Source organism: Cupressus sempervirens, chromosome 7 (assembly GCF_028749045.1).
Source record: "Cupressus sempervirens isolate cs-2001-9-10 chromosome 7, ASM2874904v1, whole genome shotgun sequence".
Taxonomy (NCBI): Eukaryota; Viridiplantae; Streptophyta; class Pinopsida; order Cupressales; family Cupressaceae; genus Cupressus; species Cupressus sempervirens.
The window spans coordinates 759,561,192-759,576,791 of NC_143124.1; the positions used below are offsets into that span (position 1 = coordinate 759,561,192).

At 35.5% G+C, this 15,600-nt stretch overlaps 1 protein-coding gene across 3 annotated transcripts in view; it reads right to left on the bottom strand.

Annotated features, from left to right (window-relative positions):
* LOC149549498 (peptidyl-tRNA hydrolase, mitochondrial-like) overlaps window positions 1-13,327 on the bottom strand; it is a 35,136-nt gene extending 21,809 nt beyond the window's left edge. Inside the window, exons 1-3 of one of the 3 annotated variants that reach the window (XM_089792872.1) lie at window positions 13,174-13,327; window positions 11,914-12,126; window positions 7,255-7,339 (exon numbers count right to left, since the gene is read on the bottom strand). In XM_089792872.1, coding sequence (XP_089648998.1) covers window positions 7,255-7,339; window positions 11,914-12,102 — 274 coding nt within the window. In that variant the 5' untranslated portion in view covers window positions 12,103-12,126; window positions 13,174-13,327. Of the gene's footprint in view, window positions 1-7,254; window positions 7,340-11,913; window positions 12,127-12,955 lie in introns of all 3 variants that reach the window. The other 2 variants (XM_089792873.1, XM_089792871.1) reach the window with 2 other exon arrangements.
* Window positions 13,328-15,600: the final 2,273 nt, after the last annotated feature.

The window sequence follows — 15,600 nt, forward strand, 5'->3', positions numbered from 1 at the left end:
ATTTTGTACCCACTTTGTGTTTAAATATATCTAGACTAAGCTTCTTTGTTTTGTGTTCTCATTTATTGACTAATTGGATGTATCTTCTCATTGAATTTTGCGAAAAATCATTTCTAATTAAATTTAAGCAATTTTTTAAGTTGCTGAGTTTTCCCTGACTTTATTTTTCAGACCTTGGCAAGTTTCCGGCTTTGGCGAGTTTGCCAACTATGGTTGAATCAACCAAACTTCTGTGCGCAAAATACATTTCCTGATTTCCTACTATCAGAAATTCATGCATTGATAAACCAAACAACAGTGCAAGGTTTTTAAAATCCTTGACATAAACAAAACATGAGATACAGTACTTAAATACTTGTATGCAGAGTTATCGGGAAGACATAGTTTTTTCTTGGTAGTATCACTATGTATTTCTCTATGGCACCTGTTGGCAATAATAAATGACAAGCAATGCCAAAGATGAAATTTATTTTTCTGATTCGTGGATGCACTTGAGTTAACTAAGATACTGCATATATGTTGATTATTTTCCCACTGCTCCATATCAAGCCACATAAGATGATATGGAACCTACTTACCCAATCTCTCAATTCAACTTGTTAAATTCCACACAATATGATTTGTAGTTATATTCCACTGGACTAGCTATCTTAAATTAGACCCAAGATCACTCATTTTTCAAGTACACTAGACCTATTACTGTCATTTTTCTTAGAGTGCTCTTGCAAATTAGTCTCTCTAAGGCAAGACCAAATTTGTTCCATACCAAATTTGTTTGGCATGGACCACTACCAGATGTACACACCAACACTTCTTTGTATATGTCTATGGTTATATCATGCTGTTAGATGTTATGATGCAAAAGTAAGAAATTAATGTTAGTAACATGTTGAATAATTTAATATTTTAGGTTCTTCAGGAAAAACTGGTTGTTGAAGTTAAAGTGTAAAGGACTTTATAAAGGTCGATGAATAATATAATCAGTTGAATTCCCATATGATATATGTTCTGTGTTCCTTTTTATTATTTGGAGGTGTATATTTTTAATGATATTTTTATGAATTTGATGCAAGATCAAATAGTGGCATCAGAGCAGGTATTTATATAATGGACATCACTTTAAGTCCTAATGTGCTAATAGTTAGACTGCTGATAAACAGAGGTTGTCTATTTTGCTGTTCTAAGACATAATTGTTACTTAGACCATTGAGTGGATGAATGTGTATCAGCAGTGGTTCTTAATTGTTTTTATGGGCTGTAATGTTAATCTTCTTAGAAATTAGGTGTCTTTCAAAGAGTTGCAGTTCACATTCATTCAAGCACATCTTTTAATTCATTGAACCAAGCGTTGACTCCTAGAATAGCATTTAAGATAATTAATATTTATTAGGTATGGTACAAAAATATGGCTATGGATGTGACAGAATAGAGCTGTGAATGATGTTGGAAGATATTGAAAAAGAAATATGCATTGAACATTTTTTAGTTCTGGTTGATTTCCACAAAGGGCATGCTTGCACATTTTTTTAATAAGGTGCTGGAGATAAAATGCCCAATCCTCACTGACATTGGCATTTCAATGAAATGGAGGCTTTGTTTTGTTCACTAGAGAAAGTACATAGATAAAACATTATGCTTCCCCAAGTTTCTACTACAGGCATGGTAGGGGACTGCAGGACATGTTTCTAGTATGGGATACATTTTGGGCATTTTTTAGGGGATGACAAGAGATGGCTATTACAAATTAGAAAATTTTAAATATGCATATGATAACATCAATAATGCATTCATCATGGATATTACAGAACCTTTGTGAGCAAGGGAATTGAACAGGAGTCATGATGTCCTTTATATATACGAGCATGAGTTAATAAAGGCATCCCTCACTCATATATTCAAGTAAGGAATTTATTCAAGTTTGCCTAAGCCTTCAAGACAGTATGTTTTGTTCCTGCAATGGGCCTATTTGGGTTAGTCCTAATGATCCTACAGAATCAAAGGATAAATGGGAATGTCCAAATCTGGGATGGACAAAGGTAAACTTCAATGGTGCATCCAAGGGCAATCCCCGCCCTTCATCTGTGGGCTTTGCAGGCAGAGATTCTCAGGGAAACCTTCTGGCAATCGGCGCAATGAACCTCAAAGATGGAACCAACAAGAAGGCGGAAGCTCAGGCTGCATGAGGTGCCATCCAAATGGCAAAAAAACTAAGTGTTAATAGACTCCATCTGAAAGAGGATTCTTTAATTGTGATTAATGCTATTGTGAAGAGGGAATCAGGTGTTTGGAGTTCAAAAAATTAAATAAATACATAAAATTAATTTGTTCAGCCCTATCCTCATTTGAAGATTTTAAAATTTTGCACGTCAAAAGGGGCTCCAACCAGTTTGATGACACACTGTCAAATACAGCAGTGACATCAATGTTTGAGTATTTCCATAGGATTCTAAATCATGACTTGAAATTGTAAAACTACCTTTATGGTGATGGGATGTGTGGACATGTGGGATGTAAGAGGCCACATTTTATTCCCCTACGTTTTGCCTCATTTCATTTTCGTCTGCTCGAGTGTCACTCTGCACTGACGGTGACAGGTATGTAATGGAAGCTAATTTCACCTTAGTCTCCCCAAATAAGAAGCAGTGCTTTCAAGGAAAGATTACTAAGAAGCGCCTTGCTGGTGTTTTCAAGTTTCAAGTTTCAAGTTTCATGAGCAAGAGATTTGATTTTGGGCAAAGAGTTTCTGATTCGGAGCACCACTACCATTCAAACATTGACTTAGCATTGTCCTTCACGGCCTGGGGGGTTGAACTGAGCTCAAAGGAGAAGGTATTGAGAACCATGAAAAAATGTGTGTGGCTGGGATTGTGCAGAGGCATGTCTATCATTTTCAAAATGGAAGAGTCTAGTGTGGGCTTATGCGCTCACCACAATGGTTACAAGCAATTCGGCTATGTCGAAACACTTGTGCAACCTTTCCTTATCTGGAGTGTATGAGCATCAGCATACGATAAAGGCCAAGATAGATTGGCACTTTCAGGATGCTTGGCAGCTGGAACATGAAAAGGACCGTTTAGAGGAGGACAATGTGTGTAGAAAAAGGAAGAAGTTTGGCTTGGAAGACCACTAAATCAACATGTCAATGGGAAAGAAGCAGAAGAATTAGTGGAGGTGACCTTAGTGTATGTGTTGGCTTTTTTGTCCCTTCTCTATTCCCTGAAGAGAGGATTTGTTGATAAACTTTTGCGTTTATCTAGTCCTGGGAGAATTTTGTCATGCTTTGTTATTTCTAGGATCCTATTGTTGAGGGTAATTTTTTAAATACTCTCTCAATCCTGTTTATGGGCTATGGGCTGTTGAACCTGTTGTAGTAGTTAGTATTGCTCTTGATTCTCTTGGGTTACACGATGGATTATTTTTGGAGAGTTGGTTTGTAATTAATTTTACAATAAACATATAAGGATATATTACATGTATGGGGTAGGGCTTGGTGTAGGCTGAGATTTTTCCTGTTCACTCTCAGTGTTTTGGTTCCCGGTTTAGCTGGTAATATTTTTGTTTCAGTAAGATGCAGGAAGAAGATGGATCTGTCATCAGGAAACTATATACTCTTTATTTGATTATCAATAAAATAATCCCATCTTACAGATCTATTAAAAAAGATGGCATGGTTTGTTGTCAAACTCCTTTAACAAGAGGAGCAGTTAAGTAAAACAATAACTAGTCAATTCTAGCTTGAACTTAAATAGGATGGTTCTCTCATTTGTCTGAGCAAATTCATCATTATGAAAATGACCCCACGACTATGATTTATGCCGTATTCAAAAATATAATGACTATAGTATGCCAATTTTGTCTATGGCAGCCCTTAAATGGTAAAGATGTAGTGATTTGCAGCAAGGGATATGTATATTGTAGATTTTCTGATCATGATCCATTATTGATCTATTACTTGGTTAAAGTTCTAGTTTGATGGGGCCTTGGGTGTAATGCCCCCCAATAGGATTGAGAGGCAGTGCCCTAGCAGGGACCAGGGTCTGGTGTCAAGGGGCAGAGCCCCTACCACAAAGCCCACATTGACACATTCAAAACCACACAGACCTTCATGGAAAATACCCTTTCATATTTTTTTTTATAGATCCTAGTGGATATGTCGTATAAACCAAACCAGCTGTGAAAGGTTGTAAGTTATTTTCTTTTAAATGGCTAAAATTATCCCTGGATATGTTAGAAGATGGCTAGACATCCTCAGGACAAATGAGGGGACATCCCTGCGAAAAAAATTGACATCACTTCCTAATTTTGAAAAAAGAGTTGGGGATGTTTCTTAGCTCTCCTAAAATGTCCTTTATAGGGGACAAGGGTAAAAAATGTGAAGGACGCACCACCAATTAGCATTGATAAAAACAAATGACAATAGCAACATTCATTTATTCATGGGCTTTTTGGTTTCATTTCTCATTCCTCTATGCTACCATTTAGAGTTACCAAAATTCTGAAATTTCATTTCATTGTGAGAGAATTCATTTTAATATGGTTGTAGATGAGTTGATGAAAAGTTGAAGTTGAATATTGGATATCTATGGTTCAAATCTCATACTTTATCATCTTAGACTATTTTTGGAAATATTGTCTTTTTCTTCTGGAGATATAAGATTTTATTCGAAACAATGTTCAACTGACAGTTAAATTTTAATATTTCCATGGCTTTTATAAATGTACACGCATGAGGTAGGATATAGAGAAGATTTTCATATTCTTTTTGATGGATAGAAGTTAGTAAGGTCAAAATGGAGGTCAGAATACAAGATGGAGGAATATTTACATCTTCATTTAGCTTCTCGCTCATAGATTGAATGTTGCAATGGTCTGGTATAGTTGTTTTGAGCATTTATGAGGAGCAGTGACCTAGTAGCACTGACCTAACTCTACTAGGTCACTGCTCCTAATAAATGCTCAATACAACTATACCAGACCATTGCAACATTCAATCTTCGATAAAAAGCACCTGGGACCAGCTGATCTGTATGTGATCAGGTCCCAAGCAGCTGTTCATCAGTTGAGGATACACCTAAGAGTTCCGAGAATAACAAGTCACCAAGATGATGGTCATTGCAGTTGTGTATTTGGTGACCAAGACAATCATAAGTTTTGATAAGCGGGGAAAGTGAAGAAGGAAATCAGTTTTAATAACCAAGACAATAAGAAGTTTTGGCAGCCAGGATAGAGAAAAAGAAACATATTTTTATCTCATTCATATTACATGCAATACAAATGGTCAGAGGAATGTTGACATGTGAATTTTCACCATGCTTGTATCAAGTAGTGTTAGGAAGAAGCAATGGATCTTCAAACTTCGGGAAACAATAACAAAAGGCCCCATATGTAGGGGATTGGTCAGTATATATAGGGAAGCAAAGGTTTAAACATCAAGAGGATGTGTACAAGTGTCAACTCTAGTTGAGCAATACCAGACAAATACTAGACTGAGTTTACAGAGAGGAAAGCTGAGTCAGATTGATGTGTGCTCCAGATCATCTTGGTTTTGTTGTTATTTGATTCAGTATTGTTGATATCTATTTCCCATTTGGACCAAAGAGGGATTCGTTGATGTAAAAGTAAGCTTGTTAATGTTAGTAATGTTTAGTAATGTTTGGGGTAGTTACTAGTTAGGTTATTCTAGGAAAGCTAGCTGTAAAAATTGAAAGTGAGGCCTGTTCTATCAGTGAATAACATTATCAATTGGATTTCCATATATATATATATATATATATTTTTTTTTTTTTTTTTTTTCTCTGTTCCTTAAATTATTTGGAGACGTAATTTTTTATTCTTATTTTTGTATATTTGATCTTGGGTTCTACACATTCTTTAAAAAAGTCTCAGGTGATGATCTGTTTGAATAGCTAAAGCCTTTTAATCACACACAACCAGATACATTATTAGTCTAAATAAGCCCAAAAAATAATGACTCTTAGTAATATTATTGTATCCATATACATGAGATACTCTATTCTGAAATGCATGATTATCTCCATCTTTCAACAAAACTTCCTTCTCCCACATGGGTTTCTAAAATTGTACTCAGATCTTATGACGTAGGACTTAACTAATTTTGGCTTACCCTCTATTTTCTTTGTTTTAGCTCAAAATGCTTTGTTACTTTTATGATCTCCAATTCTTCCTCGTACCATAGTGCAACTGAATGTATCCTTGACTCTGACCTATCTGGTCATTTGTGAAAATTATAACATTTGCTTTTCATCTATTATTTCAAAGAAAATTGCTCCAAAAAGAAAGTCGAGTCAGGAATTAGTGGATTACCCATCCAAGGTGAGAGATTGCCCCTTGTTAGGTGATTTTATTTGCATGGTCAATATACAACTGTGGATAGTTTACTTTCTATGTTCAAGTAAATGTGATAAATAAAAGGTTTTATCTCTTAAGAAGTCTATGAAAAGGCATTTTTCCACCAAAATGTTAAAAAGTCCACAGCCTGTAATAATACAATTCCTTAGAGAATCATTACTTTCTACCCACACAATACCTCATACGCCATTGCCAAAATACAGATCACCCTCTAAATTAGATGGGGTGGATACGACACTTCACATTCTTACACATTGTAATCAAAAGCATTTCTTAAATCTTGAGATGATTCAATGATGTTTGGTTCGATATGATTTGAATAGTTAAAAGTTATTTTCTAAGGTGATAATGTTATCCTTTTGTATATGTACTAAGAAATGTTATTTTATTTTTTAAGTCACCTATTAAGTACCCAACCACAAGGTGGCAGATCACTCTTCTGTTTATTCTATTTGGACTATAGTTGATTATGACATTTCATGTCTCGAGAATGAGATAAACTAAAAGGTTTAATAAATAAAACACAAGTGGAAGTAGAAAATATATCATGACATATGCTAAGTGCATATGATATGTTACATGAACCATATACTAACACTATTAATAGAAATTATTTATTGAAATACCAAATAAGTTATATATGTGCTAACGTTTGACTAAACACATGATTATCCCTAAGTTGTCCAAGCATTCCAATATACATTTGACAAAGAAAAAGATGAATGCACCCCAAAAATATTCCTTGAATGTATACCATTTCAAATACCAGGTGTTTCAGTCTTGCCTGGGTATCAATGTCAACAAATTGAAGTTTGAACTGCAGAGATGTCTAGCATAAATTATCTTGGCTATTTTAGATACTGCAGCAGGAGAAACAATCTTTACCTTTTCCAAACAGTGCTTTGCACTCAATCCTGCTCACTGAGATTCCTTCTGCTTGTGCTAATGTGTCAATCATCTCAAACCCAACCTATTTGAAATTTCACATGTCATAACCATGAGAAATTATCCATTTAAAACAAATTATATCCATTCAATACAAGAAAAACAATGATCAAACAAACATCACTCTCCGTTCTGCTAAATTAACTTAGAAGCACAGAAATTTAGTGAAAAGGTGATTTATCTGCTTAAGAAAGATTACAGATAGATGAACGTTTCATGAGCATTTCTTTAACCAAAAATTGTGCTTTTAATATGAATTAAGAAAGCCAAATTGTAGATGAATAAGGACTTCATAAAAGAATCTGAGAGCTGGAATGTGTGAGATCAGATAATAATTAGTCAGATATAAAATTATTTAATGAGCAAATTTTATATGAAAAATTTATTATTCACATGATTACTGCATAAAAAATTATCCACAATTTGCAGGTGCTACCCCTCTATATGTGTTGCAAGTATGCAAACATAGCAGTTAAAACCCAAAGCTAGGAAATATAAATCAGACTCCATAGTAAATAGAATTTAAAATTTCTGACAATAGTATTTTTGGTTTTCCCAAGTTGGAGATACTAGAAGAACACGAGATCATCTAATCCTAACATGTAAGAAGAATGACTATTACAGGAATCCACCATTTTCTGCAAGATATGAATATAATTATCTCTCGTGACTATATAATATAGATATGCATATACCTATATCTCTTAACTGTATAATATAGATATGAATCAGCCAATAGTCCTGCAAGCACTCACTCGGCTGTCTAATGAACTGGAGGGATTAAGAAGCAGAAACTAGATGGCAGGGGGCAATTATCTAAAATTCTAAATATTAGATGTGGATCAAATTCGTTTTAGTAAGAAAAATATGTAAAACCTCATGGTTAATATTCCAACAAAGAAACTTACAATTTCAATGAATAGAGCCAACGTTTAAGAAGTCATTAATAGAATACAATGGTTATTACTAATTGAAGTTTCTTAAATCATGCATAAAAGATCTCCAAGCAGATAAAATCTTGGACAAAAATAGTCATCATCATGCACATGAGACTTACATAAAAAACCAAATTATTATGCAGTTAGGCTAATGGAGAAACAGCCTAAATTTAACTAATACGTGGCAAGAAACACTTCTCTCATGCAAGAACCACTAAAGTCTACTCGTCTATTTATTATATGCCTTCCTCCATTGCACACTTTCTCCCAATCATTGTTTATGCAAGTCTTCCACATATCTGTGAGCTCTGCAGCAGAATCTTCATCCAGCAAGTCTCCACTTTACCAAGTATTCTATGATAGTCTCCTTTCTAGCCACCTTTCCGAAATGCTATGAATAGCCCCAGGTTCTACCTTCAGACTTGAACTATCCCTGTTCATACGCTACAGGCAATCCTGTGAAAGCAATCATGCACTATAGAAATGTTTTTTTTAATCAAAGCTAGGGATGGCAAATGCTGTATAGACTGTTTCCTCATTATCGAATCTAAAAATTAGAAAATGCTCCCTAACTTTTAATAAAACTTACATGAACCAATGAATGGGTAGAAAAATTCTCAATTTGTCATATAATGTGGATAAATTGTTGGTCTGCAACCTCAATCCCACCCAACACCCATTTCAAACTTCCTTTCACTCCATATTCAGGCTTGGATTTTCATCTGGGTGTCTAGATTTCAAAAAATTCCATTAATAGTTTGACACATAGAAGCATAAATCATTTTGGGAAAAAATAGGCAAACCAAAAGAGAAGGAATTTTTGAAAAAATCAGGAATTAATCAGGATAAAATCGGATTTGCAAAAAAACATAAAATCTTGAAGTAGAACAGTAAAAATGTACTTTTAAAAAAAATTACTTCAAGAAATCATTAAAGAATATAATTTTGATTGAGGTAGAAGCTAAACTCATATTTTTGGCACCTTAGGGTCATTAGAAAATGATTAAACGAAATGGAAAATTTATAAATTTGAGGGTCTTGTTAGGTTGTTCACTTGATGGATCAGATATTGGTCTGCACTCTATAGATTAGTTATGGAATCTCATTATGCTTTCAAGGGCAAATATCTATGAACAAGAGCCATTGTCTGCACTAATTTCACATCATCCTATTTCTTGGTTTTTAATTTAATGGTAGAGCTAATTAGGTTTTTCTTGGCACCATTTCACTATCCGAATAATCGTGATTAGTAGAATTTTTTTTAGTCGATTAAAGGCAATAAATTGAGCAAAAAAAACATTGACTAGTTAATGTGATTTCTGTCAATTTTGCAGGGATCAAAACGGCACCAGACCCAACAAGCGATTAATTGTGACTGATTGCAGATTTTCACTGCATTGGAACTTCGACTTTGACAATCTCATCGATGGAATTTGTAATAATCTAACATCAACGAGAGCTGAAATATTATCCAACATGTTTTTCTAAAGAGGTGATTCGTTACCATACAAAACCTTGATGGAAGTCATGCATTACATCACCTAATTAAAAGCTAATATGACCAATTAAAAGATAATGGTGGCCACCTTGAAGCTTGTACTACATATACAATTTGAAAAATAGATTTTCCAGAATTCTTGTCAACATTTCTCAACAGTTATGAATTCAGAAAAAACAAAGCAAACATCTTATTAGGCCTTAAGGGATTGGGATCCCTGTGACAGTGTTGCCTATTATTTGCACTTGCAATCTATGCAAGTGATAGATGTCCATAAGGCATAGAGGCTATGAAAAACACCTATGACCAAGCTGTCTTTATTATTTGACCCAGCCAATGAAATGGATTTTTCCAACCATAAATGTAATCTCTCTTCAGATCCATGCAACCTAGAAGAAAAACCACAGATATCCCTATTTTGTCTGGCATTGAAAGGAACCAAAGAAGTCGTGAATCTCTCAAACACTTAACTTTGGCACCACCATAAGTTTATACTGGACCATTTGTAGCTACATTTCCCATTTCATACCCTACAAAAAGAAACCTTCCCTTAGATCACAACGGATCTCCAAAGGTGCCCAAAGACAAAGCCAAGACTCGAGCATATCATACATGGATTTCCAAAAAGAGGGTTACTCATCTTCAAGTATATACATAAAGATCCTTCTGTAATACCAAAGGGATTTCTCTCAAACACTCAACTTTGGCACCTCCATAAATTTACATTGGACCATTTGTAGCTAAATTACCCATTTCATACCCTACAAAAAGAAACCTTCCCTTAGATCACAATGGATTTCCAAGGTGCCCAAAGAGAAAGCCAAAACTCAAGCATATCGTACATGGATTTCCAAAAAAATGGTTACTCGTCTTCAAGTTTATACATAAAGACCCTTTGGTAATGCCAAAGGGATCATTTCTCCAAGTGTTATGCCATGTTTCTCTAGGTTTTGTGTTAATTGGTGCTCATTGAGATGATATTCAAAGCACATTTCACTTGAACTAGAGCAACCCTATCAATCACGATCACATAATGTTAAGTTTTTTGCCTTCTTACATCCTTAGGCTATAGGTAAAGCATTTTCATGAGCCCTTCACTTCGGTTTTCAAAAAGCAATCTGCAAGTTGAAAGTGAAACCCTATGAACCAAGTATTTTCAAACTACTTCAATCTAGTATGATTTGGACCCCCAGTCTACCAACAGCCAGCAGTAGAATTATCCTATACGCCCAATTTATGAAGGTCTTTTCTTATCTTATTATCTCTATAAATGTGGCCTATCACTGTCAACAAGACATAACACAGGACACAGCAAAATAAGTTGACCAAGCTTTTCAGACAAAGGATTACATATCTCAAACATAAGCAATATTCATCTCCAAATGGCAAAACATTAACTATTTGTGTTAGTTCAAGTTTGTTGGGTTTCTTTAGGATCAAAAACAGGTTAGAGATATATTAATGTGATTCTAATTGGATAGCTTCAAGTAGATTTTTCTACATATACCGAATCATGTTTAATGTTATTCAAGGCTGTGGAAAGCTAAATAAGCTACCCCGCAGGTTGACTTAGTTTTCATTAGTTTTTGTGCGTTTGCTAGTTTTCCCAGTGTAAAATTTGCCGCAACCAACTAAATGGGTATGTAAAAGCATCCAAATTTTGCCTAGGACAAGCCCCAGTATACGCAACATGTATAAAACGCCTTCATATGAATAGCTACCAGGTTCAATGGATTTAGCTAACTTAATAAATTCTGTTCCAGAAATACAGAGGTACATAAAATATGAATTGAGCACAAATAATGAGAGAATTTGGGAAAGTCGAAAGATTATATCTATGAGCACAATCTTGTTATATATTGTGTAAAAAGCATAATGAAAATGGAAAACACCCTATTGAAAACAGGTGGCAAAAGGAAAAACAACAAGTGAAACAAGCTATTGATGAACATCTCTAGAGAAAATTCTTAGGATTCTCTATCTTCTACGAAAAAAAGCAAATAAATTGTAAAAACTGTTTCTGAAAAAGTGATAATAACAAAAACTATCAAATATGCAATTTTAAAGTCGGTTATTTATTAAATATGACGCGAATATTAAAAAGGAAAGTATCATTTCCAATGGAAAACGAATATAGTCGGTTGACGGAAACAGAAAACATACATTGTGCCTGGTACCAGTATAGATTCTTCCAGGATTTCCTAACCCCACAAGTAACCATGGCTTTGATTTTGAATTGAGAGAATCGTCGGCTGCCACTTTCAGCGTCTGGGATGATTGCTGTTGTGCCATCGGAATTGAACCAGGAAAACGGCAGGCTGATGGGCAGCGGAGCATTTTAGCCGTAAGCATTTCAAAGCATTCTCTCAGGAATATCTGCAACAGGTAACACTTTTTCATATGAAAATTTCTCCCAAATTTCAACCAAAAAACAAGTTTCGGAATTTTTGTTTACAGATCTTAAATCCTCCAGCAACAGGCTACACCGAGGTGATCAAATAGACTTTATAGATATTGTTTTGTAATCACTTATAAGTCCGTAAATGTTTTCATTCCAGCCGGACCTATAAAACAATCTAAAGTATATATTATTTTATTTTTTAAATCCTATTTCTATATATTAATGTCTAAATTTTCTAATTGGCTGAGATCAATTTTATTAGGGATAAAATTAATTTTACACAAGATTGTCGTCAATTTTTGGCGTAAGCTATTTCAGCAAGCCTCGGAAGCTGTACAGAGAGGTAAGACAGAGGCATTGGGGAAAGTGTGTGGCAGAAATAAGGCTGCCTCGGAATAGAACTAGGCTGTTGCTTGGCACATTTGACACTGCAGAAGAAGTTGTATTTGCATATGCCAAAGCAGCCTATAACCTAAGAGGTGAATATGCAACGCTCAATTTCCCAGACTGGCGGCATGTTTTGACTGCCAACTGGGGAGATATGTTTTCAAATGGTAGTGTTCTGGCTATGTTCCATTCTTCTGTAGATGCCAGGGACCAAGCACCCCCATGCCCATATAAATGTTTTCCACAAACTGGCCCTGAATTTTTAATTATGTTCAACCCCGGCAACAAAACAATTATGTTTTTAAAACTAATGAACCGGAATGCAGCCACTCATTTCAAATGGAACCTGACAAACTATGCCAGCAATTGAAGGAAGAGGATTACTTTCTCTGAAAATTTGTTAATCACAGAAAATACCTTATAATTAGAACAACAGAACATAAGCTTCAAATCCCCTAATGGATAAAGTATTATCCGAAACTCTTTTAAAGTCAAAGGACAGAAACCAATCGATGACTGCGGATGCATAACGATTGAACTATATGTTTCGGCCTCATGAAGCGCCTTCAATAATGCTATAAAGGAACTGAAGCAACAAGTCGAGAGGGTATATGATTAGATGCAAACACGACAACCTGATGCAGAAATTTTATCTTTTCTGATGCAACCGATGCAGACAATTTCTTCTTGCTCCTGAAATCCTGCAACCACTCTTGTTGGTCGTACCTGCACAAGAAAAGCAAGCTGAGTAGAGTGGGAGGAGAGCCGAAATGGTGAAAAGATTTTCACAAAACCTACCAAGAATGTTCTATGACTTAATTTAGCCGATAGGCGATTTTTCAGACCTTTGTTTTGGAAATTGAATATTTGATTAAAATTTGTAAATCTTTTGGCACTCTCTTTTAATTCTTGTTATTTTTAACTATAGGGGATGCTAATGGGGTTGGGCTTTGCGTTCTAACGCAATGCAAGGTAGGAGAATCTTCAAAGGAGATGTCCTAACTCTCAGCAAATAACTACTTTGTGGAAATACAATAACAATTCAAGATCTTATACCAAATAACGACTCTTTATTTATAAAATAATTGTTACAAATAATGTGTTGGGTTGTAAGGTCTTCCCAGTTATGGCCAAATACAAAGCAAGTAATTATAGTATTAGTTATGCAAGATCCCTCAAGATCCAACTCAAACACTAGCTAGTCTAGAGCCACACTTTGGTAGAAACCTCCAAGATCTCAACTTGTGGTCGCAAGCCACCAAGCAACCTCCTTGTTTCTAAACCGCAGCCACTAGCTCTTCTCCAATTTTATCCAGGATCCAAGCATAAATTGCCTCACATTCGGTGCTCTATCTATACACTCAAAACTTCACCACAATCCTATTCTAAACTGTCTCACATTCGGTGCTCTGTCCACAGACTTTAGAAAACTCTCCAAGCTTCTTCCTCCTTCTCTCCAAGCTTCTACTAAGAAGAGATCACACCTTGAAGCTTGATTATAAATGCTCATATGTCTTACTTAAATAGGCACTTACCACCCAAGATGTTACAAACACAACCAATGTGGGATAAAAGGTAAATACAACTACCTTCAACAAATATTTAATTCTCACTCAAGTACAACTAAGCACCACCACGTGGCCCAACAAATATTAAATGCGTGATTTAAGAAAATGTCCACAAACTTCTAGAATTCCACATACACACCTCGATAAATAGAAATTCCTTTTTTCTCATTTTTCCTTTTTTTATTATTTATCCTCTAATTTTTGTCACTTTCTCTCTCCTCCAAATTTTTTTTTTTTAAAAATCATGCATGATGCTCCTACATCAAACTCCCTGGGTAGATAAAAAAAAAGTGTGTCCCACACTTTGATGCCAAAAGAAAGATCTACAACCATCTTGGTCTTCACCAAAGGTTTCCACCTCAACAGAGACAAGAAAACCAATCTACATATCATCCACATATGCATCACCCTATCAAACACTAGAATCTCAACCATCCAATCAACATGCTCACTCCTAGGAACAAACTGAACATAATGCTTCATCAACAAACCCACATCCACATCAGCAACTAATGAATCCACACCAGCAGCAACAAACTCCATATCAACAGCAATACGTAGATCTCCATCAACACATTTGAAACTCACAACACCAATGCTCTCATTGCTCACAACAAGATGCTCTACAACATACAAGTCACCACCAATAGCAACTGAATCATCCACAACTGAGTGCTTTGCAATCTTCATGTCAGACTCAACCAACTGATCATGAAAACCAATCTCCATCCCAACATCAACAAGGTTAGGAATATCCTCAGCAACAACCTCCAGTTGCTCTGCAAGTTTTGTATCAAACTCCACAAACTGATCAACAAAACCAACCTTTTCCACTTAACCTTGTTATGTCATATTCTCTCTCAAACAAGTCTTCTAACTAGCTAGAAAACTCTCTTCCAGATCGGTAGACTCCAACTCCAGTAGCATACAACTTCCTTCTTTTGTTTCTCAACTCTTTTAGAAAAAGCAACATCCACCCGAACTATTGTCTCATTAATCCTCCTCTCCACTATATCACAGATATTTGCAATCATCCCAGGGTCCAATCCTCTTGGAGCCATTTTTCAAGATATTCATAAGCCCTCTGCAAAAAATACCAATAGATCAATCTTCCCAAACAAGATCAATCTTCCATCTTCGCAACCATAGATCCATCTACATGTCCTCCTAAGGTCCTCATGCAAACTGTCTCAACTTCGACGATCTATCTACATGCTCAGGAACAACCTTCGCTCTGATACCACTTGACACAATGCAAGGCAGGAGAATCCCCAAAGGAGATGTCCTAGCCCCTAGCAAATAACCACACAGCGAAAACATAATAACAATGCAAGATCTAATACCAAATCATGACTCTTTATGCATAAAATAATTGTTACATGCAATGTGTTAGGCTATAAGACCTTCCCGGTTATGGCCAAATACAAAGCAAGTAATTACAATAACAGTTCTACAAGATCCCTCAAAATCCAACCCAAACACTAGCTAGTTTAG